Here is a 23,608-nt window from a genome sequence, read left to right as displayed (position 1 = left end):
GGGTTAAGTTCCTGTCAACAGACCGCTTCCTGCCCAGGCCATGAGGCGTTTGGGGAATCATGTTCTGATATTTTCATATGTAACTTCTGTGTCTATTTCTCCTTTCCTTCATGAACTTCTCTGCATGCTGATTTTTCAAACATTCTATCTTAAAATGACCCACCTTTCACCTTTCTGTTGGCCTGTGGAGTTCAGCATCAGCACAGAGAGAACATGCGTGGGATGGAAGTCTTTTCCTACTGGGGACCACAGGTGCATCAAAAGACCCAAACAGGTAAAAAGGCGGATTTTAGTTGCTTGAGAGAGAAACTTAACCTTTTGTGGGACTTCAAAATTTAAGCTAGAGGTCAAAATCTATCCAATTAGTACTATGATAAAAAAGGTACATTAGTATTCTCCCAGAACAGAAAAGGAAAAAGAGGAGGAACGGCGCAGAAAGAGGAAGAGACAGGCAGGAGGTACATCCAGGCAAGACAGAGAAAAGGCAGACCAGGGCACACGCATGACCCAAGGGAGGGGAGAAAAAGGTGTCCGTCAGCAGCCGTCCGTCTCGAGAGACGATGGTGTAGCTTCTTAAGAGTCTATCTGCACCGCCGAGAATGGCTGTGCAGTCCGACTCGGGAGTGACACGGTATCTGTCTCCTCCCGTGTTGAATCGACATCTTGCGATGACGCTGGAGTGTCCTCTCCAGTGAAGCTGAAGCTACAGAGCCTGGGCGGGGTGATATGGAGGGTCTGCTGTTGCCCATGCAGCCGACCCCCCCTCTCTTCGCAGCTGAAGGGTCCAAGGGAAAGACGGAGTCAATACAGCTTGGCTTCAGGTGCGCCGCAGGAGTTGCTGGTGTTGACTACAACGTCAAACCGCCTTAGGGACTCCGGCTCCGGATTTTCTGTCGGGGTTTACTCCCTTAGCCTTTCCCCTGAAGAGGTATGCCGCAAGGCAGCGGAGGTTTTCTGGAGTCAGAGTTTTCCTTCTCTGATGTGCCCTGACTGGAAGATCGAACCAGCGACACTTAGCTCGCAGGCCGACGCTCAATCCACTGAGCCAAACCAGCCAGGGTAGAAAAAGGTGTATGTATTTTGAATAAACACAGAAAGAAAGATGGATGGAGACAGGGAACAAGGTATCCAAGGCCCGTGGGCCAGTAACACGGGAACGCAGCAGCGCGTCTGTGCGTAGGAAGAGGACATTCACGCCGGTGCCTGTGTGGGTGGGTCAGTCCCTGCCCTTAGCCGGCACTTTCCCTCACAGGCTCTCCTACGCGTTCTACACACCGCACGCCGGTCGCCTCTTCTGCCCACTTGTAATTAGGTGCTCCCTCGCTCCGCCTTCTTTTTCAAATCCACCATCACCTCTCCTACCCAAGCCTCATCACGGACGAACCGAACCCTGCCCCGGACAGAGAACTGTGTTTTCTTCCAGCCGTCGCCTCCCCACTCATTCCCATCGCCTCTACGTTCTGTCTGCGCGCCTTCGCTGTCCGGAGAACCTCTCCATTCCTCTAGCTGCCTGGCCCCATTCGAACAAGCCGACCGTGGGACACTGCCACAGTGGGACACGCTCGGCAATAAAGGAGAACAAAATGTTACCCTTTGCGACAGTGTGGATGGGCCTGGAGAACATTATGCTGAGTGACATAAGCCAGTCAGAGGGAGACAAATACCGTGTGATCTCACTCATACATGGAATCCAATGAACAAACTGAACTAACAAGGACAACGAGGACAGACTCATAGATGGAGAGCAGATGACAGCTTGGGGGAGTAGTGGTGAGGGGGTGTGCCGGGACTGAGCAGAAAGGAAACAGGGCTCATGGCCACGGACAGCAGGGTGCTGACTGTGGGGGAGGGGCTGTAAGGGGACTAAATGACAGTGGAAAAATATAATAAAGATTAAGTTTTTAAAAACAGGCCTCTTCCTGCTGCCCCACCATCTGGAAGGCTCGGACTCACGCACTGCTTGGACCTCGTTGATGGTGGTTGGCTTACTTTCCAGAGCTGCTTCTAAAACCCTGAAACATTACTCTCTCGGCTTTTCGCCACTTGAATCCTAAGCCACATCCCTCTTACATCACTGTCCCTAACCTGCTCTCCTAAAACGCCTCTGGCCACACTCACATTCCGCTCTTCCGCCGGCCCCACTGACCCTGGCCCTGGCGCTGACCCTCGTGCCCTGGGAGAGTGTGTTAACCCTGGGGCGCTTGCTATGCGCCAAAGGCTCTTCTAAGTTCTTCACCAGCACTAATCCATTCAAACCCTTCTGCTGAACCAGAGCCAGAATGTTGTCATTTCTCCCTCCGTGACATGTGCCATAAAATACACACCTCTGCTCTGTCATCTGTGCGCACATCTATGGCTCCAATTAGACCGAGTCCCTAAGGGCAGGGACTGTACAGCCCCAGACCCCAGCAAACACACCTTAGCAGACACTCAGGTAGTATTATGCTGAACACGGTTAGGCACCTACGCTGCTTGGTGACCCAGCACTGCGTCTTCTGTCATTTCCCTGACACACTCCTCACAACTACTCCTGCAAGTCTTCACAATTCCCCTCAGACCCTGCCATCCCTCCCTCACTCTCAGCAAACACGTGGTGTGCCGAAGGAAGCTCGTCACTTGTAACCAAGGGACCATGACCGGGGACGGTGGCTATTTGAGAAATCTCCGCGCCTTGGCCTCCATTTTGCTGTGAACCTAAAGCCACTCTGAAAAGTACAGTCTCATTACCCGAAGAAAAGGAGAACACTAATTCAAAACATATGTGCGCCCCTATGTTAACTGCAGCATTATTTACAACAGCCAAAATATGGAGACTAGCTGTGTCCACCGACAGATGATGGCTAAAGAGATGGGATACGCACACGCACACGCACACACACACACACGGACAGTACTTGGCTGTGAAAAAGAACCCTTGCACTTGTACCAACACGGACAGGCCCTGAGGGCACTAGGCTCAGTGAAATGTGTCAAACAGAGAAAGACAAACCCACATGACCTCACTTAGACGTGGAATCTAAGAATCACAACTCAGAGATACAGAAAACAGGTGGGTGGTAACTAGAGGGGAAGCCGGCTGAGGGCTGGGCAAAAGGCACAGACAGACCTCCAGATAGAAAACAACCAGGTCGGCGTGCCATGCACAGCATGGTGACTACAGTCAATGACACTGAACTGCATGTCTGAAGGTCGCCAGGAGAGTCAATCTTCAAAGTTCCCATCACAAGAAAAAAAGAGCGTGACTTTGCAGGGTGACGGATGGTAACTAGGTTGATTATGGTGATCACTTCACAGTGTATACAAATATCACATTATGATGTCATACTCCTGAAACTAATCTAATGTTATATGTCAATTTTCGTCGTCGTCGTCGGCAGCCGTCCGTCTCGAGAGACGATGGCGTAGCTTCTTGAGAGTCTATCTGCACCACCGAGAATGGCTGTGCAGTCCGACTCGGGAGTGACAATCCCTGCCACACTTGTTACAGGTGAAGGCAGATGGCCGTTGTTGCTGCTGTTGACGCAACATGTCAATTTTACTTCAAAAAAAAATCTATCTGTAAAATCCTATTTGTTTTGTGCTGAGCTATCACTACCTTGAGTATTTTTTATCTAGTGTCAGAAAAAAATTTTTTTAGCACTTAAAAGCAAATGCTCCACATCTTACAAAATGTATTACATAATCATTTTAGCTTATAGAAATACCAGAGACACAATTATATTAGTCACATTAACTCTACAGTTTTTTTACCTCATTATAAACTAAAATTATAGATATGGCTCAACTCTTATTTTGATATGATTATATTGATACTGGTAATATTCAGCCTCAACAATTGTTGTACAGAATCAACTTGTTTTCTACCCGAATTCCTCTTAAAACTTAATTTTATGAATTAAAAGCCAATTAAACATTTAATAAATCAAACATATATTTCCTGTTAAGATGTAAAACTGATTAAAAAGCTCAACTGTAATCTACTCTTGAGAAACCGCAAAAATATAAGGGCCATTGAAAAGAATTTACCATGTGGCCAGCACACAGCCCCCAATGGGCACAGATTAAGGTTGTGATCTTAATACTGATCTAAGCTTTGTTCCCAAATGAGTAGGCTCAGTTTGGTTAACAGACATACACTAAGCTGTCTGTCTGTCTCGCTCTCACTCCAAAGGCAAACATAAAGGAGCTCTGTGAAGTTTATAAATCACAAATGCCCGTATCACACATGACAAACATAAGCAGCAAGGGGACGTGCAGGAGGGAGAGCCAGGAAAGGCACACCTTGTTTGTAGGAAGCCACTCTACAAGCGGGGCCCCATGGCAGGCTCAGGGCTCACCCCGCAGACCCCGGGTCCCCCTGCAGCCCACGGGGAGCACAGACCGCTGCTCTGTGCCCTGGACCGCTGGCTCCAGCCTGCTCACCAGAGACTTTCTGTATCACTTCGTTCACTTCCTTCATGAACACTTTCTGCACAAACACCAGGTGGTTCAGAAGATCCGTTGTGAGGTTATGTTCGAAGGAGCCAACCTGTCAAATAAGATCCAGTATCGGGTTAACACGACCAGCTGACTAGTTTCAGGGACATCTTTTGTTCACATAAGTAATCCCACTCTGTAGGCAAATAGTTATCTACATACTATGGGAAATCACTACTCTGAAAAAAGGTTAAAAATATTCGGATTCCCCAATACTTTACTGACCTATTATGGGCCATTCCCCCAATTAAAAAAAAAATAATAACAACAATGGCCAATAAGGTACAAGAAATCATTTGAAGATGAATGAAAATTATACTTTAATTACATAACCTATTTTCAAAATCAGAATTTTGTCTAGAGTAATATTTATTTTTAATGACCCACTGCTGTATTATTAGAATGATGAGTAAGTATCATCATAATAGAATGAACTGTGAAAATATTGCAGAGGTAGACGTGAAACCCAATGTAAGAAATAATGAATTAAAACATGAAATCAGATATGTTTCAATAAACATACAGGGAGAGAGACATATGTGCGTGTGCAGACAGACACGCACCAGATTAGGTACAGAATTCTGGAGGAATAAATGATTTAATAATTTGCCTAGAAGTGGGGATCACTACATATTTCGGTACGCCTAAAGCCTGGAGACGTCTAATTGCAAAGAGTAAGGAAACTGAAAAGGACACTCACTTCCGCCACACAGCGGAGGTAGTTCCCCTGCAAATAGTAGCCCTGCTTGGCAGGCAGCTCGTCCAGACTCCACGCCTGGTCTGAGTAGCTGTCATGCTCTTCCATTACGTACTTCCCGGACATCGTCACGGGGGGCAGGGTAAGGCTGGCAGATGGAGGGATGGTCGACATGTCTGTGGCAGAAACTTTGGAGGTGAAACGCAATCTGTGATTTGGCAGCTCAAATGTAAACCTGGTCTGTGCGCCTGTAAGAAAGGAGAAGAGCTGTTGCTTCTTCGTTCAGGTGCCCATTCACCCTTCATTCCTCATTGTGTTCAAAAGTGGCATCTAAGAAAAATGTATGCATGTCCCAAAACCTATGTCGAAAGATCTGGAAGGGATATTTTAAATTTTCTTATCTTTCCTAGCTTTAGAAATATGTGTGGTTGCTATAAAGAGTCAGTAAGTATTATTAAGCCTCAAAGAATCATTTATGAAGCCTGCTAGGTGCCCAACATGGTGTGAGGTGCTAGAGAAGCACTTACAAATGTCCTTCATTTCATAGAAGATAGAAAGGAGAGGGACTATCCTTATTACAGAAGAGCTGTAACAAATACGTACAGCAACAATGCAGTAACTAGTAGCAGACGCCTTATTAAAGTCAAGACTGATCGCTGTCACACATACAGTGTAATGGGCACACGCTCCTCCCAAGCAACCAAAGCTCCCCACCGACAGTGTTCTGGACATGACCAGTCCTCCCCACTCAAGCATCACTACAGACTCCTGTGCCTACACAGACAGCCATATAAATATGGTTGGTGCAAAAGGAGTGTCCGACTTTTTTAAAAGAAAGTTTTAGGTAGTATTTATTAAATTTGTGCCTCTTCTTATAATTTTTTGATGTCACAGTGACTTTATACCTTATTTTTTCAGCTTATTAAAGTATTGTTCGTAATTGTCCGCAATATTTGCACCCATGTTCGTCCCAACTAAAGACCACATTAGAACTGTTTTCCTCTATGAGCTTCATGAAGGTGCCCATGCGAGGACAGCAGCAAAGTCTATTCAGAGCGCTTACGGGGACGATGCAGGGACTGAAAGAAGTGGCAGGACGTGGTTTTCCCGTTTCCGAAGTGGGGGTTTCAGTTGGAAAAACAAGCCAAAAGAGGGTCATCCAGAAAACCTTGATTCCTAAGCGTTGGAAGCCGCTGTCACAGAAAACCCCACCGTTACCTCTGGGGAACCCGCAGGACCGTGCTGCGCCAGCTGAAAAGGATCGGGAAGGTGTCAGTAGTTGGAAAACGGGTCCCACATGAACTGTCTCCAGAGAATCTGCAACAGCGTGTTGCTTATTGTGAATCATTGCCTTTGCGACACCTTCAGGCACCATTTTTAGGTCAGCTTGCTACAGGTGCTGAGAAGTGGGTCCTTCACCATCACGTTACACGCCACCGATCGTGGATCAGTTGAGGAGGAAGGAGAGTTCAACAGCCAAGAGGAGGCCTTCATCCAAAGAAAGTCATGTTGAGTGTGTGGTGGGAGATGGAAGGAACTGTCCATTACGAACTGTTGGACAACAATCAAACAATTACCGCTAATCTTTCCTGTGAACAACTTTGTCCTCTGAAAGCAGATCTGAACCAAAAGCGACCCTCCTTAGTCAACAGAAAGGGTGTCGTCTTCCATCACGATAACGCTCATCCTCACACAGCTCGAGTCACCAAAAATTCCTGAAAGAGCTTGGTTGGGAAATACTGCTTCACCCTCCATATTCTCCTGACCTTGCTCCTTCTGACTGTCCCTTGTTTCAGGGACCACAGAGCCATTCTGATGGTCTCAGGTTGGCATCAAGAGAAGAGGTTGCAAATGAGTTGGATTCATACTTTGCTTCAAAACCTAAAGAATTTTATAAGTGTGGCCTTTATAGGCTGGTTGACAGATGGAATGAGGTTCTAGAAAGCAAAGGAGGTTATGTTCATGAATAAATATTTTCATAATCATGGGCTTTTTCATTTTTAAAATAGACCTCGAAATCGGACATTATTTTTGCACCGACCTTACATTATTTATTATATATTCCCACAACATCAGATAACTATGTATCTAAGTAAATCAATAATCTTGCAAAAGACACACAAAACCCTTAAGTACAACAATGGTTAGCTTTGTGGAGAAACAATAAAGAAAACCTAAAAGAGAAGCAGGTATATTCAGGAATAGGAGGGTTAAGTGTTGTTATCCGGTCTCAGTATCAGTGTTGCCAGCTTCCCCAGTAACCCTGATGACCTAAGTCCCTGTAACAAGCCAAACAGACTGTTTTTTAGGGAACTTGACAACCTGACTCTAAAATGTGTGTGACGGAGAAGGAACAAAACACAGCCAGCAGAATCCCTACAAAAGGGGAAGTCAGGGAGCAAACCGACAGCGTGCAAAAAGGCCGATGGTGCAGCGCTGAGAGCCCTGGGCTGGGCCCCACATGGCCACTCACAGGTGACAGAGCTGCACCAGGCGCCACTGAACAGAAGCCAGGTCAGCCCACCCGTGACACTGAGGCCACTGGCCATGCGGATCACTTCCCGCACACCACATTAAAAAAAATTCCATATTGATGAAAGAATACAAAAAGTAACACTTCAAAACATTAAACAGGAAATATAGAAGGATATTTTCATGATTCTGGGAAGACAAGCATTTAAGACATAAAAATACACATGACAGAGGAAAATAATGATAAATTCAACTACATTAAAATTAGTATCTGTTAAAAAAAAAATTAGTATCTGTTGATCAAAAGACAACACAAAGTGAAGTGATAAGCCTCCGACTGGGTGGTATTATACGTTAAACACATAATATCAAAGGTTTAATATACAAAACATATAAAGAATTCCTGTGAACCAAGAAAAGTACAAATGACTCAATTGAAAAATGGGCAACAGACAAACCAGAACCATTAACAGGAGTTTCCCGTAGAAATCGTATGTAAAAACCCAGTTTCCTGAGCAAGTTCAGCAAAGCCAAGCCCACGGCGCAAGGCCAGGCCACAGCTGCGAGGCAGGCAGCAGCGCAGGGGCCCGGTGCGGGTGTGCAGCGGAGGGGGCACCGCCTCGCCTGCGCCCCCTGTGACGGCCGGGATGCGCTGACCCCAGTCTCACCCACACCCCTGAGAGGCTGTGCACCAGGACAGGGACATGAGAGTGACTGGGACAGCAAAACCATGAAATGGGCCAAAGGTCCATCAACGGCAGGTTGGCTAAGTACCCTGTGATGTAATCACTTCATGAACTACCACATAACTACCACATTTCAGTGGAAAATGGATGAGCATAATGAACATCAGATACATGAATAGATGCACCTGAAAAAAAGTACAGCAAAAATATTCCAAGTTAAAAAATACGTTAATAGGATTCCACACGTAAACAGAATTCAAAACAGGCCCCAGTAAAGTTTCAGTCACTTACGAGTGCACGCATGTGCGATAAGACCATACAGGAAAGCAACGGGATGGGGGCAGGAAGTTCACGATGGTGGTTGTCCCCCAGGCCATCACGGGGAGCATTACCTGGTAATCGTGATACCTCTTGAAGAACACGTCAAAGTACTGATATTTTCTAATTTTTAGTGTGTAACAGATTGGTAAGTTCAGAGTTCTTCATTATTCTTTAAACTGTCTATATAATTTACACTGGTATTATATGATATGTTTCAGGATAGAAATACAACAGTAAAGAACTTTTCGACAGGATATGTGAGGATCCCAAACCCTTAGAGAAGCAGCTCCTTTGAAGACGTCAAATTACCTCTACTCTGAGCTAAAAGCAGCCATTCAAGCAGCAGGAACGGACGGGCGGGGACCATCATGTAACCTAACCTGAAGCCGGAGAAGCGCCCGAGGCTGCGCAGGCACGGTGGGTCTAGGGCGGCATTAAGGGAGGCGGGCCGATGATTTTCACTTGACTGAGGAGCATCATTAACGCAATTCAAGTGTCCTGATTAAAACGATTTAAGTGCCCCTACGACGCCTACACACCAGATGTAGCTCTCATCTAACAGCCGCTAGTCACGCGGCCGGACGCTACCTGTCATGCCGTGGCTGCGCATCCTGCCCATCTTGTACTCGGCCCGCAGCGAGGGCAGCAGCGCGGCGCCGATGGCCACGCCGTCCAGCACGGTGCTGAACTTCAGGACCAGCGGCTTCTTCTCCAGGCCTTCCGGCAGCTGAGGGAACTCGTTGGTTTCAATGGGGGTCTGATTAACACTCGTCGGGGTTTTTTCAGAAGGCAGGGGGGTTGCGATATCTTCTTTTACTGGCTGGGGGCTACAAAGTAAAAAATAAGCAAAAAGAAACAGAACGTTACTGGAGTTCTCAGTGAAAAACACACTGTAAACAGATGCTTTCCTCCCAATACCGGGTCATCCTCCGGGAAGGGCCCCCGGGAAACGACGACCCAGAGCGGCGCACGAGGAGCAGTGACAGCAGGAGAAGCTGCAGGGCCCTGACGCCCAGCCTCTCCTGCCGTCCGCCGGGGTGCAGGGGGCGTCACACTCGGGTCTGACTCCGAACCGCACGCCTCAGCGTGACGCCCCCGCTGCTGCGGCCACGACTGGTGACGCCGCCACCGCTGCTAACACCCACGAGGACTGAGCGCTGACACGGGCCAGGGACCGCTCGCAGCGCTGCGTGTGCTTTGTGTCACGGGTTCATTCTGCTCACAAAACCCTCTGCGTAGACACTAGTATCTCCACTTGGCAAACGAGGCAGCACAGCCAGCAAGTGGTGGGACCAGGAACTGAACTCAGTCACTCAGACTCCAGAGAACCTCAGTTTTTTAACTGCTACGCTCCCTGGGCAGTACATCACAGGAAGGGGAAACTGCTTAGAGTATTCTAAACACATTCTGGACTCCACTGGCAGGAGAAACATTCAAACTGTTGCTACTTAGGCAACTTCAGACACAAATTAATATTACTTAGAATTCAAGATCTAGATAGAACTGGAAAACTCACTGCTTGAGGACACCATCAAAAGACACACCATTTTTGTTTTTTTGTACCTTATAGGCTCAGAGAAAGGAAAGACAAGCAAATCACATTTTTCTTTTTCATCAGCTACAGCTTCAGGGAGCAGTAAGCCAGTGACGCAGACCCACGAACACGGGTTGCAGACCCGGGGAAGAAAGCTGCACATGGCAGGTCCAAATCCCTGACCTGGGAAGTGTTCACTGGCAGTACCCTCTCCTGCCGTCACGGAAAAGACAGCACAAAACCACACCGGGGGCATGAATGGCCCCCAAACTCTCTGATGCTTACAGGGTCGCACATGTCCACGAGCTGAAAGCAAGCAAGGGCTGCTGCGGCCCAGAAGCCTGCCGGTCGCCTGTTATTGCTAGCCCCTCTCAGGACGCCCGCACAATGGGGCCCAGTGACAAGGGCACCTGTGACGTGTCATCGTGTGACAGCCAACAGGACCCACGATCACGTCGGCCTACTCCCCACCCGCCCCGCTTCCACCATGGTCAGCACACAGATGAAACCCTGTCTTCCTCCAAACTCTCATTCCCGCGGCGAAGGGCCACCTGTAGTCTAGAGCGCGCGACAGGCCCGGCGGGCCGGCTTACGCTGCAGACGGCTGCCGGATGAGGTCGGAGATCTGCTTGGACAGCTGGTGGGAGCTGCGCACCATCATGCTGTGCAGCGTGGCGGGGTGCTGCGGGATGTTGATGCTGATGGCGCCGACCTTGAACACGGCGGCGTTGTTCGTCCGCAGCCCCCGCTGGGCGCTGTAGAGGGCCTGGGACTTGGCGATGCTGCACTTCACCACGGTCCTGGGCACAGAGGAGGAGGCTGTTACCGCAGAGCCCAACAGAGGCAGCCTCTGCAGAAAGCAGCTCAGACAGCAAGACCAATGCTTCCAGGTTATTCACTCAACTAAACCACTTCCCATTTTCCATGTGTTTAAATCATATTCTGAAGAAATAAGTATTTAAAAAATAATGAAATTCATTTATCTCACAGTGTTTCCTGGACACACTAAGCACTCTATTTTAATAAAGGCCTGTGATCACATTTAAGTAAATGTGTGAACACTCACACGTTACATACACGTAACACACAAAATTCCATTGCCACATGTTTGCCTCATTCAGAACTCGGCTCTTCTCCTCTAACTTACTTTCGGGATCTGTACGACCACTAAGAAAACCAAGGCACTGAACATTTTTAAAGATAAAAATACTCAGCACACTTCTCCAAATCTAGTCAAAGAAAGCCATCGCCAGCTAAGATGCTGAGACACTGAGGGACTAACAGGAAGGAAGACGTTACCGGGGCTTTCTATTCTCAGGGAGTGACCGGCCATGACGCGTGACTACAGCTCCGGTAAGAGCTGCTATGGCCCCTCTTCCCAGCGCCAGGACAGCGCCCTGAGCATGAGGAGTGCTCCCTGATCTTTGGGAGACGGCTGGGCAGGAGGACAGCCGCAGAACAGCTCCCCACGGCCGTGCGGGCTTGCGCAGACGGCTGGGAGAGGCCACGCGCAGAAGCCGTGATGCAGTCTGACACAACGGGGAGGCTCCTGCCCATGAGCGGCCCCGGGCGAGGCCCCGTTTCTGACATGAACGCTGTCCTTCCGACGGGCCAATGATACTCGAAGATAACAGATTTAGCAAAGTACACGAAATGCCATTTCATATTAACCCATCAGCTCACAGATGTTTCTCTCTCGTTAGGCTGCAGAGGACACACTGAGAATTTACCTATTGTCTCCAGGATCTAAAGAATCAGACCATCACATGGAACTTCTACTAGAATAAACCTTGAGGTGCCTTAACGGTGGAGGGGTCAGAGGTCTTGACCACGTATAAAGGGTGAAATGAGGTATTTTGTAAAATCCACTACTAGAGCTCTGAATTGCTTTCTTCTGTAAGGAACACTACTCCCCAGAGATTACCAGTGACTAGACCAAGAACGAAGTACCCTAAAGCAGCCTGTCTCGTTACCACGGTCTCGCTGTCTCCCCGTGTGGCCTACAGAGCCCTCCTGAACTATCCCTTTGGACTGCGTAAGCGCATCCCTAACACAGGACCCAGTTACGCGCCGGGAGCCAGGGTGGGAGGCCGCGGGGCTGACCGCCCCGCTGCTGCAGGGGACTCGGGCTGCGTGTGGTCTCCACTGCAGTGCCCCCCAGACCACGGGGGTGGTGCTGCCTGGCGCCAGAGGACCTGGCGGTCCCACCGTCATCACACTGAGCCGGAAACTGCGAGGACATCCAAGTAGCTCTCCTCAAAGGAGAAGTCAGGAGGCCCAGGTGAGGAATTAAACACCCGACACGCTGCGGAAGGAGTCACCTAACCCTAACTTTAGTTTGGCCTCGGAGGAGAGCCGTCACTTCCACTAACACGTGCTGCATGTGCTAGGACTTTTACACAGGAAGGACGGGGAAAACTCCTCCAAAGAGAAGACGAGGCCAGCATCATCTCATGCAAGCCTGTGGCACGGGACTGGGGAGTCGGGTCATAGAATCCCCTGGCAGCACGCCAGCGCCACCCACGCCATGGCAAGCCTCGCGGCAGGGACGCAGCGTCCCCCAGGCAAGGACATTCCCACCCAGTCCTTCTGCCTGAGTCCCAGCAGTGGGGCCGAGGCCACGGGGTGAGGGAATGACCTGAGGGTTTGCTTAGGGGTCTCACTGTCTCCAGCGCCCTGCAGCCCACCCCGTGAGCATCCAGGGAGAGGGAGCAGACAGACCCCTGCCGCCTGCCTCACTGCCGCTCTGCCTGGATCTCTACACTGCACCTGAGGGCTATGAGGACAGGTTACTGACTCAGCGACTCGAGTCCCTGACTTTCCCCCATGGCTCTGCGCCTCACACGTTAACGTTCCCAGCGGGAAGCCCCAGAGGAGAGGGGTGGCCTGGGAGCGAGTAAGCGCAAGCACCGCCTGTCATGAGTTTGCTGTCACATGTCCTAAGCCTGCCCTGGTGCCTAGGACATAACATGCAGTAAAAAGGCTGGAAATGCCATCTGTAGCACTTAAAAGCCCCCCTTTTAAAATCATGTAGTGCTATTGGTCATTCTTGTTGTACATCCAGGTAACCCAGTGACAAAAGGGAAAGCGTAACCCTTCTTCAGCTACTGTGACTACTGACGTGGAATTAGGTTGTTTTCAATATCTATTAAGGTGACAGTAATAAGGAAGAGTGGTTTCTAGGAAGTAATCACTTCTCTAATTTAATATCAGTGCGCTTGTTCTTTATCAGCACTTCTAACTGGCTGGTAAATGATACAGATCCCACGAATCCCAGCAAAGGGCTGGTAACTGATACTTTGTCTATGGCCTGTTATCAACATGCACTGAAACGAATGTCACCAAATACGGTACTTTTATACTCCTATAATCTTACCATCATGGAACATGATATACAGATTCATATATTTATTCAGTGTATTCATATTTTATAGAAAATGTCCAAAGAAATAACATATCAATTTGTCCTGGTGGTAAGACTCACGTGATGAGTATTTTTAAACGTAGCACTCAGTATAGCTTACCACCACAAAATGTCAGCTACATATGAGCCAGATCAAGGCACACAAAATGCAGAAGCACATACAGAAAAAGCCACAGGTAAAATCTGTCAATAGAGCAGGAAACGCTCCTCGTGTTAAAAAACAGAATTATAAGGTTGAGATGTGTAGATATTTTCAATGTTAGTGTTTTAATAATCTTTTATGCAATTAGTGAAAAACCTTTGGCCAAGTGACACACTTTAGCTCCTACTATCACGTCAAACCTTAACAAGGGTATGTGACAACATAAACTTTCATAGTAACCTGTCTAAAACACACACACAAGCAACACACAACAACAGTTACAATCTTTTCAACAACAAAACAAGCAGCGAATTACCAAAAAGGCAGCCCCTACCTGCGTGTTCTCCTTGAAAACCAGGAAGCTTTAATCTACAAAAGTGCCCGTGTTAAAACTACAAAACAACAGCTAACTACGTCCATTCGCAGCCATGCAGATGCAGTCAGCCCCGAAACAGCCCAGCACTACGTTAGCCACAAAGCCCGAGGAAAAGGAGAGCGGGACGTACAGAAACTCCTGTTTGGCTGTGCTGGTGGGCGACGTGGGGAAATCCTCCAGTCTGCGGGAGAAGAGGGAAGGGCAAGCAGGAAAACAGAAAGGATGCAGATAAGCACTCAGGCAAAAGTCAGTTACAATGTGACCCGTCCTCTGGAAAGTTTTTCTTATTTCCCACTTTTAACATTTTCCTTCAAAGAACCTTTTAAACTAATTTTTTAATTGTTTCCTTTCAATTAGAGCTGGAAATAAAGAGCCTGAGGACAAATCCAGAAACACTTAACACCACTAGAATCTTGCAGTGAGTAATAACTTCTGTTTTTCAAACATGAAAGTTCAGGGATCTTTCCTGGGTTATTTCTGTAGAAGCACACTACTGTTAAAAACCTGTTTTGGAAGCTCAGAGACTACTAATGCTGTTCGCTGAGGAGCTAACAGTGGGGACACTCGGCAGACACAGCGCAAGGGACAGCTACAGAAATCGCTTTTCCTCCCGAAGAGGCTGGGTGCCGTCCCCAGTTGCCAGGGAACTGGGAACCATGGTACCCGCGGTCAGCAGCGGCAACACAGCCAGCTGCCAGGAGAGCAGGTTGGGGACTGTCCTCCTTCTTACTGCACAGCGCGGAGAATTTCAGGCAAACCCTTCGGCCTTTGGGAATCTCAATGTATCGTTCTGTGAAGGTCACAGGATTGGGAAAAAATCTCTGTGAGGCTCCTGGCCCACAGCAGGTACTGCTGAAAATTGTAGTTGTCACGTAATAGTCCCTCTCTCCCAGTGAGTGGTCAGGAAAGGCCTCGTCTCTCCCAACTACTAGAATCTCATGGCTTTCAAAAGACCGCCTAAGAAATGCGGACTGGACCCTCCAGGCAGCTACAGTGAAAGACGTTCTCCTGGGTTCTCAGGTTACAGGTCCAAACTCCCCAGCATGGCCTACACTCCCACTTCAGGAAATGTTCCCCCAGACAGCTGTCACATTATCTGTGTTTAAAATATTATGAACAGACTGCAACTAAGCAAGCTACAAATAATACTTAATTTTTATAATGCTGAAGCATAGCCACTCGGCATCTGGCATGATAGGCTTTCTAGGATCAGAGTAACAATAACTAGTTATAACCTTAAGAGCAGTTCTCCAAGTCTGGCCTAAGCATGTTTTGTAATTACAAGGTAAAACTGCTCCATTGAAAGGAAGTCAGGATATAACGCCAAGCTGTAGGAACCGAGTCAGTGGTTTAAAGTGTTGATGACAGATGAGTGATCTGAACATCATACATAAAGGCAGGCATTATCAGAGCAATTCTGAATAGACTCAGGGACAGAATCTATAAGGAAAAGGACAAAGAACCAAAGGGAAGTGATGCGGAGTGTCAGTCACTACAAGAAGCTCACCTATAACATTAGAAGGGTCTCATGGGCATTACTATTAAATTGTTTAAATGTGAAAACGGCAAGAGGAAGCTTTAAAACCCAGCATGAATAGGGGTAATAACTGCTTAACATAACATCAAAAGTCTTCATCCTTTGAGACTATAATTTTGGTTAACTACCTGAATTGTGTGGGCTTTCGTATCTTATATGCTCAACCAAAATTTGCACTGTAGTCATTTTTCTTGATACACAATCTTACAATGTCCCAGAAATATATGTTTTGGAGGGGGTGGGGGGTAGTAGTAAGGGAGGTAATAAAACCAGTTTTAAAAAGAAGATAAACCACTTTTCTGAAATTCTTAATGACAGAATCACAATATCCAGAACATTAAGTATATAAATATAAAAGCTCAAAAGGTGCGGGATTTATCCAATGAATTTTAAGTGTTCCTATAAAACTGTAACACACACATTGAAGGAAATAACACAAACCAGCGCACTTACTGAATGTTCGGTGTAATCCCTTCAAGCAGCACAATGTTAACGCCACCAATGTGCGCCGTGGCACATGTCTCGGTCATCTTCTGGTGTAAAACATCTTAAATGTGATAAAGAATAATTATGTGAATTCTGGAAATCAGATAATTGCACTTCATATTAAAATTGCATTTTAGTTATACGTTCAGTGACAATTTTAAAGTTGTGATACAATTTAAACTATATTTTGAAACTTTAAAAAATGTCCTTGATGCTTCTTATCCGTCTATGTCCACATTAACAAACGTACGTCAAGACTGGAGTAATGCCACACACACAACTCAACGTGCCCACCACGCACCAGAGCCTGAAGGCACTGCATGGCCCCCCAGCAGTTTAAGCCTCAGAAGTAAGGCTCAGCACAGAACCCAGGGCTTTCTGTAGACCAGAGGGAACAGGAGAAGGGACGCGCCCAGACTAGCGCTCCACCCCGGCCAGGTGGGTCCCAGCCAGTGACAGCAGCCCGGCGAGCGGGGCGCACCCACCTTTCATCTTCTCCTTCAGGGTGAAGCTGCCGTGGATTCGCTTCAGCTCCGACTCCATCGTGAGCCCGCCGATGTCCGCCTCCAGGTGCGTCCGGTTCACCATGCCGATCCCGAACACAATCAGGGTGACGTGCTGGGGCTCTGCCGTCCCCAGGCTGCGCTTCCTCTTCGTCACGCTGCCACCGTCCTGCTCGTTCTCAAACGCCACTTTGCAGGTCGGCTCTGTCGGGCTCCGGACACCTGCAGGGCAAATGGGCACACGTGGGTTTAGACACGAGAACTGCACCATGCCAGGACATGCCAAAGGTCGTCGTCCCTCGCTGTCCTCCCTCTTCCTGAGCAGCCCTCTCTCCCTCCTCTTCCCCACCAAAAGGACTTCAAAACTTGTCCACGTTTCCCTGGGCCACACGGAGAGCAAAGAGCAGAGCCCGGTATTCGCCAGCAGGCATGTGTGACTCTCCGGGAGAACACTGCGCGTGGGCTGGGGAGGGCGGGGAGTGGACAGCGGCAGGGGTCCCGCTGTCCTGACTGAGCCCTCCTGCTTTGACCACCCCTTGCTGGACCTCTCATCATCCGCTCATCACATGAAAGGAAACGTGAGCAGCCTGCTGCCTTTCTCAGTAGGACTGTGATTCCAGCAGAAATTTAAAACATAAAAACACCCACTACCTGCTGGCCCAAAAGCCTCGGAGGACTTCTCCAGGATCCCCGTCGGGTCGGAGATGAGGGAGTAGAAGTTGAGCAGCTTGTACATGTTCTGCCAGCACTCAGCGGAGGGCTCGCTCTGCTCCGACACGGTGATGGAGTCGGAGTCGTCCATGGGGATCGCCACGTGGTCCACCACGTCCTTGGAGCCCTTCCTGGACACCTTGGATGTCCTCCTCTCGGCCCTCCCCACGGAGTTTTTGTTCCGAGGCTCCTTTCTGTTATTCTCACTGCCGGCCCGTTTGCCCTTTGCATTGTTTACCCTGGTGCCGCCATTGAGGCTTCCCCTCGAGCTGCGGCTGAAGTCCGAGGAGCGGAAATCCCGATGTTTCCTGGTTTGGAAGGTGGGTGTTGGCGAGGCCGACCCAGCTGTGTACCTGCTCAGTTTAATGTCCGTCTGGGTGGCTTTGATGTCATCGACCATCGTGCTGAACTGGTGGATGAGACGCACCAGCGCCATGTCCACGTGCTGGCTGATGGCCTGGCAGGAGATGGTGAGGTTGCAGTGGAAGGTGCTGTAGTGGCGCTTGCTGAGGTCGTGAAAGGAGAGCGCGCCCGTGGCGCTCTGCGGGGCACACGCCGACTTCTCCATCACCACCGCGCTGAGGCCGAAGGTCTCCAGCATGAGCGCGGGCTTGAATTCCAGCGGGGGGAGAGTCACGTGGCCCTGCCTGCAAGTGAGAAAATAAAGGCTTCTAGTTCCTCTTTTCTAGAACTGGACAGTTTTTATTAATTTATCAGCAAAATAATCTCCAAACCATTTAAATAGTGGTAAGCATAAGATCACGTCGAGTTTACTTTTTCACTTTTGTAAGCTGGAAACCAGGCCCTCAGTCTCCTTGTTGGTCTGATTGTGCCACGGACGAGTCAGAATGAGACTCAGGTTAACGAGCCCAGGGAAGCAGTAGAACAGGTTTTCCTGCCTTGGATGGGGAACCACGATGGCACTGAAGTTCCAAGTCAGCTAAAGATCGATCGGGATACCCCCTCAACCACTCTCGCCCCTGTGTTAAGTACAGGGCTTATATATATAAAGTCCCATCACACTTAATATCATCTTATTTACTATTTGAAGTGAAACCCCGTTGGCACACTTTGTAAAGTTAAAAGTGGTGAGAAAAGCAATCAAAATAAAAATGAGACTGCAAACTAAAGACTAAACCTTTATAAAAATTATTCTGGGGACATTCTCCTGCTTATCTAGAAATTTTCATGTAGGAATATTAATAGTCAATTTTAATGAGAGTGAATGTCTCAGATTTCTAAACCAACTTCCAGTAACAACAAACTCAAACACACCCATGTAACCAGCGAAACAGGAGATTATGTCTAAGTGTCTGCATCACCGCATGCATGTGGCTAACTCTCATGGATGTGTTAAGATGGTAGAAGAAAAGGCCTAAAAACTGGCCTCGCAACCTGTCGACGTGGCTGCTCATTTTGCTAATGGAAATGACCTTCTCATTGCGGTACGAAAGGCAACCCCCCGCTGGCACGAGAAGGACAGACAGACACTGTAACCCTGCATACAGGTTCACAGGGAAACAACACCGCGCACAGCACCTCCTGGCCCTCCTGGCTCTCCTCTCCTTGGCCGTGTCCGAGTCCACAATGTCCGCCCGGAGGCAGTCCAGCGTCCCTGAGAACGAGAGGTGCTCCCCGAAGTACATCCGGCAGCACAGCGGTACCGCGTCCTGGGACTGGATCCCCGTGTGGCTCAGGAGAGGCTTGAAGACCACCTGGAGGACATAACACGTCCACATGAGCACCATTCATAACCCGTCGCTGCCTGAGGCCTCACCCCCCCCGCCCCAGCCCACGTCACGCAGTGTGGAACACACTAAGGGCTGCTGTCACGACAGAACTCTAACCTCACTTCAAATCTGACTGCAGTTCTGAGCGCCTTATCTTACCACTAGTCTGCTAACTGATCATGAGGACAAAGATTACTTGATCCTGCCCAAGTGTCTGAAAATACAAGGAAAATAAAACTATGAATTCGTTGAAATCATTCTACTTCTTGCTTTAGAAAAAGGCATGACTATCTGCATTTCCATAAAAACCTGGTGTAACAGTTCACAAAATAGTTTACCAACTTCCATGTTAATATAAAAACGTTTCATATATCATGAATATCTGACCTGTTTTTAAATGGTTATCAGTTGGCCCTAACAGTCATCTGACGAAGAACCTCTTTTCCTTTTCAGTGTCACGCACGCTTATGGACATGCATCCCCCTGCCCAAATCTCTAGGTCACTGGACTCTGTGGTCACTAAGCCAACCCACAGAAGCAGCAACACGGGTCCCACGAGTCACGACCATCACTGACCGCTCGGGGCCTGATCCAGGTGTCAGTCAGTGCCTTCCCTGGCCCCTTCCAGCCCACCCACTGCACAGTCCCCTGCAGCGGTCCCTTCCTGAAGCTCACAAGTGCCGTCTGTGTCCTGAGCCCCAAGCCCCCGGCTCGGCTGTTGCCAGGCCTCCCACGTGCTCGGCCGCACGGGAACCTCCCAGAGAAACGTGCCCTCCCTGTGACTTGGCTGCCGCACCCGTGCCTGGCTCACGCTTTCCTCCTAGTGGAGGAGCCCTTCCCTCATCCAGGCTCGAATGTCTTCTGTTCACGCCCTGCCCAGGCTCCACGCCCACGGGGAACCTGGCTCCTGACTTACTCTCTCGTCCTCTCTGTCTTCCTGTTCGCCATCCACAAGGACTGCTCTGGGCCTGCAGATAACGTGACCGGCACGTCAGCTCCAGAGTCAGCCCCACCCCAGCTCTGACTCGGCCTCGGCCACCTCCCAGACTGCACCTGACAGGGCAGCCCCACACCTGACTCGCCACGTCCACTCGGACCGACCCGTCTCTGTTCCTGTGGCTGAGTGGCCAAGGACCAGAGGCTTCGATGGCCTCACTGTCACCCGCACATGACAGCTCCTATGGGACCCTCCCACTACGTGCCATTGTCTGGGGTCTGGGGTAAGCTCTCTTTCACATGCACTCCAACGCACATATCTGAATCAGACCACGGACAAGATCAAATTGCTCTTTCTGGCCATGGGATTTAGCCAATCTGTGCCTCCAAGTGACCAGGATGCTACCACGTGAGACAGACAGCTCTGCCGCTCTTCTGAATGGCCACAGGTAGGTGCTTCGTTAACCCAGGCGCTCCCCGAGGGCTCCTCCTCTGCCGCCCGAAGGCTGCAGGCAGACAAGCACGAGAAAAGGCCTCCACTCAAGTCACGGTGCCCACCGCAGACGGCTGCCCCGCCCAGCGCTGCCTGGGGCGGGTCAGCACGACCAGGGAGGAACGGGCTGGCGCACCTGTGCGTCCGCCAGCTGAACCGCAGGAAAGCCTTGGTTGGCTTCTTCTACACCTGCCACGTCGTCCTGACTCGTGCTGTGCTGAGAGTGCGTCCCGTCCAGAGTGTTCTGGTCACTGGACAAAATGGTGTTGAAGTCCGAGGCCGAGGGTATTGTAGGGAGATTGGGCACAACACCTATCAGGAGAAACGTTTGAGAACAAAACCTAAGTTATTAGAAATTAAAGACAGAAAGGGCACAGAAAGTAAACTTACGAGCCTTATGCAGCAGTATTACCAGACCACTCAAATTAAAGAGGAAAAAAGAGTGAGCACTTTCAGGTTCTTTATTGATAACGGACCTGCTTAATAAAGAGGGGATGACACTCAGCTCTCAGGAAGTCTCCGTCACCCCCTAAGTGAGGTCTGCCCGAGAGCCCGTGGGCCAGAACGCAGGCCCGCGGAGGAGCAGGGTGCACAGCAGCAGGCGGGGTGGGGGCGGCCATCCGCGTGGCGCCCACGGGCGCCACGTGCAAACTCCCTGCCAAGTGAGTGGACTTCCTTTCCTCCTCCTCCTCCCTTTCTCCTTCAGCCCCCAGGAAAGCACCCGTGAGAGCCTGGGGCCCCTGAAACTACGTTGCTAGGGAAACCAGCTTGGCCAAGCGCAGAGCACAGGTGCAGCCAGAGTGCAGACCAGTCCAGGTGCGGTGGCGGCCCGCACTCCAGCAGGGACAGTGGCGGGGAGTCCTGTACCCACCACCACAGCATCGCACTGTGTCTGAATAGGACTCACTATCAACTCCAATGGCTGTTACACAGAGTAATTTTATCTGCTTTCCATAACGACAGTCAAAGGCTACCTCACATATTCTTTCTAAAAAATAATTTATTTTACCAAAAAGAAAGCACATACCTAGTAAATTTGGAAATACAAATAAAACAAAAAAGCAGGAAAGGGGGGTGGTTCTGCTCACATGTCATGGACAGCCCCCAGTCCCTCCCTGTCAGCTCCCTGCCCATCTTCCGGCCACTTAGGCATATTCTTTTTCAAAAGTAATCCACTGCCCTCATTTGTCTTCCTCGTTGAGGGCAAGGATCTTACTTCATTCCTTCTAGCACAGTCTTAGATTGAATTAACTATTTAAGAAGCCACACAAAGCACAAGGAAAATAGTTACGTGTCCCAGAGACGGCTGGATAAACTGAGACTACGTTCTGTGTTGTAGGCTACGATGCTGGAACCGTACGCTGCATATTTATTTACCTCCCCCTGGTGTTTTGAAAATGAAACAAGCCGCATTCCAGGAAGTTTTAAACTCTCTGAATGACAGGCACTCTCACATCTGACAAATCTGACTTTGCACAGGAACACTGAGTGGCTGCTTATCACTCCCTCAACTGTAGAATGGTCAAAGGTGTTACATAAATGGGCCCCTTTCAGTACTTAAGCGTTTGAGAAGCTTTCCGTCGTTCTCGGAAACAGGCTCCTGCCCTCACTGCCCGGGCCCCGCAGAGGCGGCGGAGAGCAGCGTGCGAGCCCGTACCTGTGGGGAGGCTGCTGTGCCCTGACTTCGGGGCAGGGGACTCCTGCGCCACGCTGCCGCGGTTGCCCACCGCGTTGGACATCCAGTTGTAGAAACTCACGGACGAGGGCTCCGACAGCAAGGGGTGCTCCGATAGCATATCTGTGGCCATCGTATTTCCTGAGGATAAAAGTTTTACTGAGCATTAGTATCACTTAGGTACTGAGGAGCAGAGCATGTGATTTACGTGATTTTGTTTGAACAGTCAGAAAGATCTGTCCTTGCAGACGTTTTTAGATTCCCTGCACGTTGCTGGTGCTGGGTATTACGGCATTGACACACGACTTCCTCACGGCACCGGGGGCACCTCCCTGCGGGCTGGCCTGGACGGAGCCCGCCCCATGCCCTGGCTGACAGCAATGTCAAATGCTGCAGTTTAAAAGCGCACACTGAGGGCAAGAAGACATGGACAGGTCACAGACGGAAGCTTCCCGAAAGGCCTCCCGGGTAAGGCTGCGGCGGGGACCCGGGCCACACCTGCTCGCGTCAGGGAGCTGCTCTTCCCGGCCGTGCTGCCCCGCTGAGGGGTCCCCTCCAGGAGGTTGTGCAGGCTCGGGAAGCTCCCGGTCAGGTAGCTGAGCAGGCTCTCCTTCCGGGGGCTCTCCTTGGCCGGCAGCCCGGCGCGGCCCGCGTGCACCGGAGAGTCCGTGGCCGTGTCCCCGCTGGTGTAGCTCAGAGAGTGGTACGGGTGCGTGCCCTGCAGAGGAACCACAGGCTCTTCCTCACGCTCGGGACCTCGGCGGCCGAGAGCTGCAGCCGCCGCGCCCCCACACACACCGAGCAGAACAGCGTCGTCGACCCGCAAAAGCGCCGAGCCCTCCCCGGTGCTGGCCGTGCACATCTGCACGACGGTCCGCGTCCCCACGCTGTGTTTACGGAGCACAGTGTTCCATGGCTTGGAAAGGGAGCGCTAGGGCTTGGGGGTTCAAGCAGCCCTTATCCAACACCAGTTACTGCCGGGGATATAACTGACAAGGAAACGTGCCCACTGGACGTTACTAATCATGTTAAATTCAACAAAAACATACTACTGTTACCAGATTTCAGTATCTAGGGTGGACCCCTCACACGTAAACCCGAGAGACCAGATGCTGAGGCATTCGCCACAAGCCCGAGTCACGACGGCAGAAGCGCACCTTTATTTTCAGCGCAGAGTCGCTGTGCGGGTGAGTCTTGGACAGCTTCCTCATGATCTCGGCTCCGGTGACGGGCCCGGAGCCGCCGGGCGGGGGCCGGCTGGCCGAGCCCTCCAGCAGCATCGTGTGCTCGCTGACTGCGGCTGCGGGAGGGCAGAGGGTGCTCGCTGACTGCGGCCGCGGGGCCCCGGGCGCCCCCTTGCCCCAGCCACCCCAGCGGGTCCGGTGCGGTAACTACACTCGAGTCCGTGT

General features: G+C 50.0%; 1 protein-coding gene across 2 annotated transcripts in view; it reads right to left on the bottom strand.

Moving 5' to 3' along the window:
- BLTP1 (bridge-like lipid transfer protein family member 1) overlaps nucleotides 1-23,608 on the bottom strand; it is a 118,787-nt gene that overhangs the window by 42,425 nt on the left and 52,754 nt on the right. For both annotated transcript variants that reach the window (XM_090288921.1, XM_090288922.1), the window contains exons 40-52: nucleotides 23,357-23,499; nucleotides 22,698-22,917; nucleotides 22,182-22,340; nucleotides 20,661-20,836; nucleotides 18,905-19,080; nucleotides 17,306-18,012; nucleotides 16,637-16,876; nucleotides 16,119-16,212; nucleotides 14,259-14,309; nucleotides 10,780-10,986; nucleotides 9,241-9,479; nucleotides 5,177-5,421; nucleotides 4,423-4,528 (exon numbers count right to left, since the gene is read on the bottom strand). In XM_090288921.1, the coding sequence (XP_090145047.1) occupies nucleotides 4,423-4,528; nucleotides 5,177-5,421; nucleotides 9,241-9,479; nucleotides 10,780-10,986; nucleotides 14,259-14,309; nucleotides 16,119-16,212; nucleotides 16,637-16,876; nucleotides 17,306-18,012; nucleotides 18,905-19,080; nucleotides 20,661-20,836; nucleotides 22,182-22,340; nucleotides 22,698-22,917; nucleotides 23,357-23,499 (2,763 nt within the window). The remainder of the gene's footprint in view (nucleotides 1-4,422; nucleotides 4,529-5,176; nucleotides 5,422-9,240; nucleotides 9,480-10,779; nucleotides 10,987-14,258; nucleotides 14,310-16,118; nucleotides 16,213-16,636; nucleotides 16,877-17,305; nucleotides 18,013-18,904; nucleotides 19,081-20,660; nucleotides 20,837-22,181; nucleotides 22,341-22,697; nucleotides 22,918-23,356; nucleotides 23,500-23,608) is intronic.

The sequence above is a fragment of the Furipterus horrens genome, unplaced genomic scaffold (assembly GCF_987537825.1).
Source record: "Furipterus horrens unplaced genomic scaffold, mFurHor1.1.pri manual_scaffold_10, whole genome shotgun sequence".
Classification (NCBI taxonomy): domain Eukaryota; kingdom Metazoa; phylum Chordata; class Mammalia; order Chiroptera; family Furipteridae; genus Furipterus; species Furipterus horrens.
This window is presented reverse-complemented; position numbering and strand designations above follow the sequence as displayed.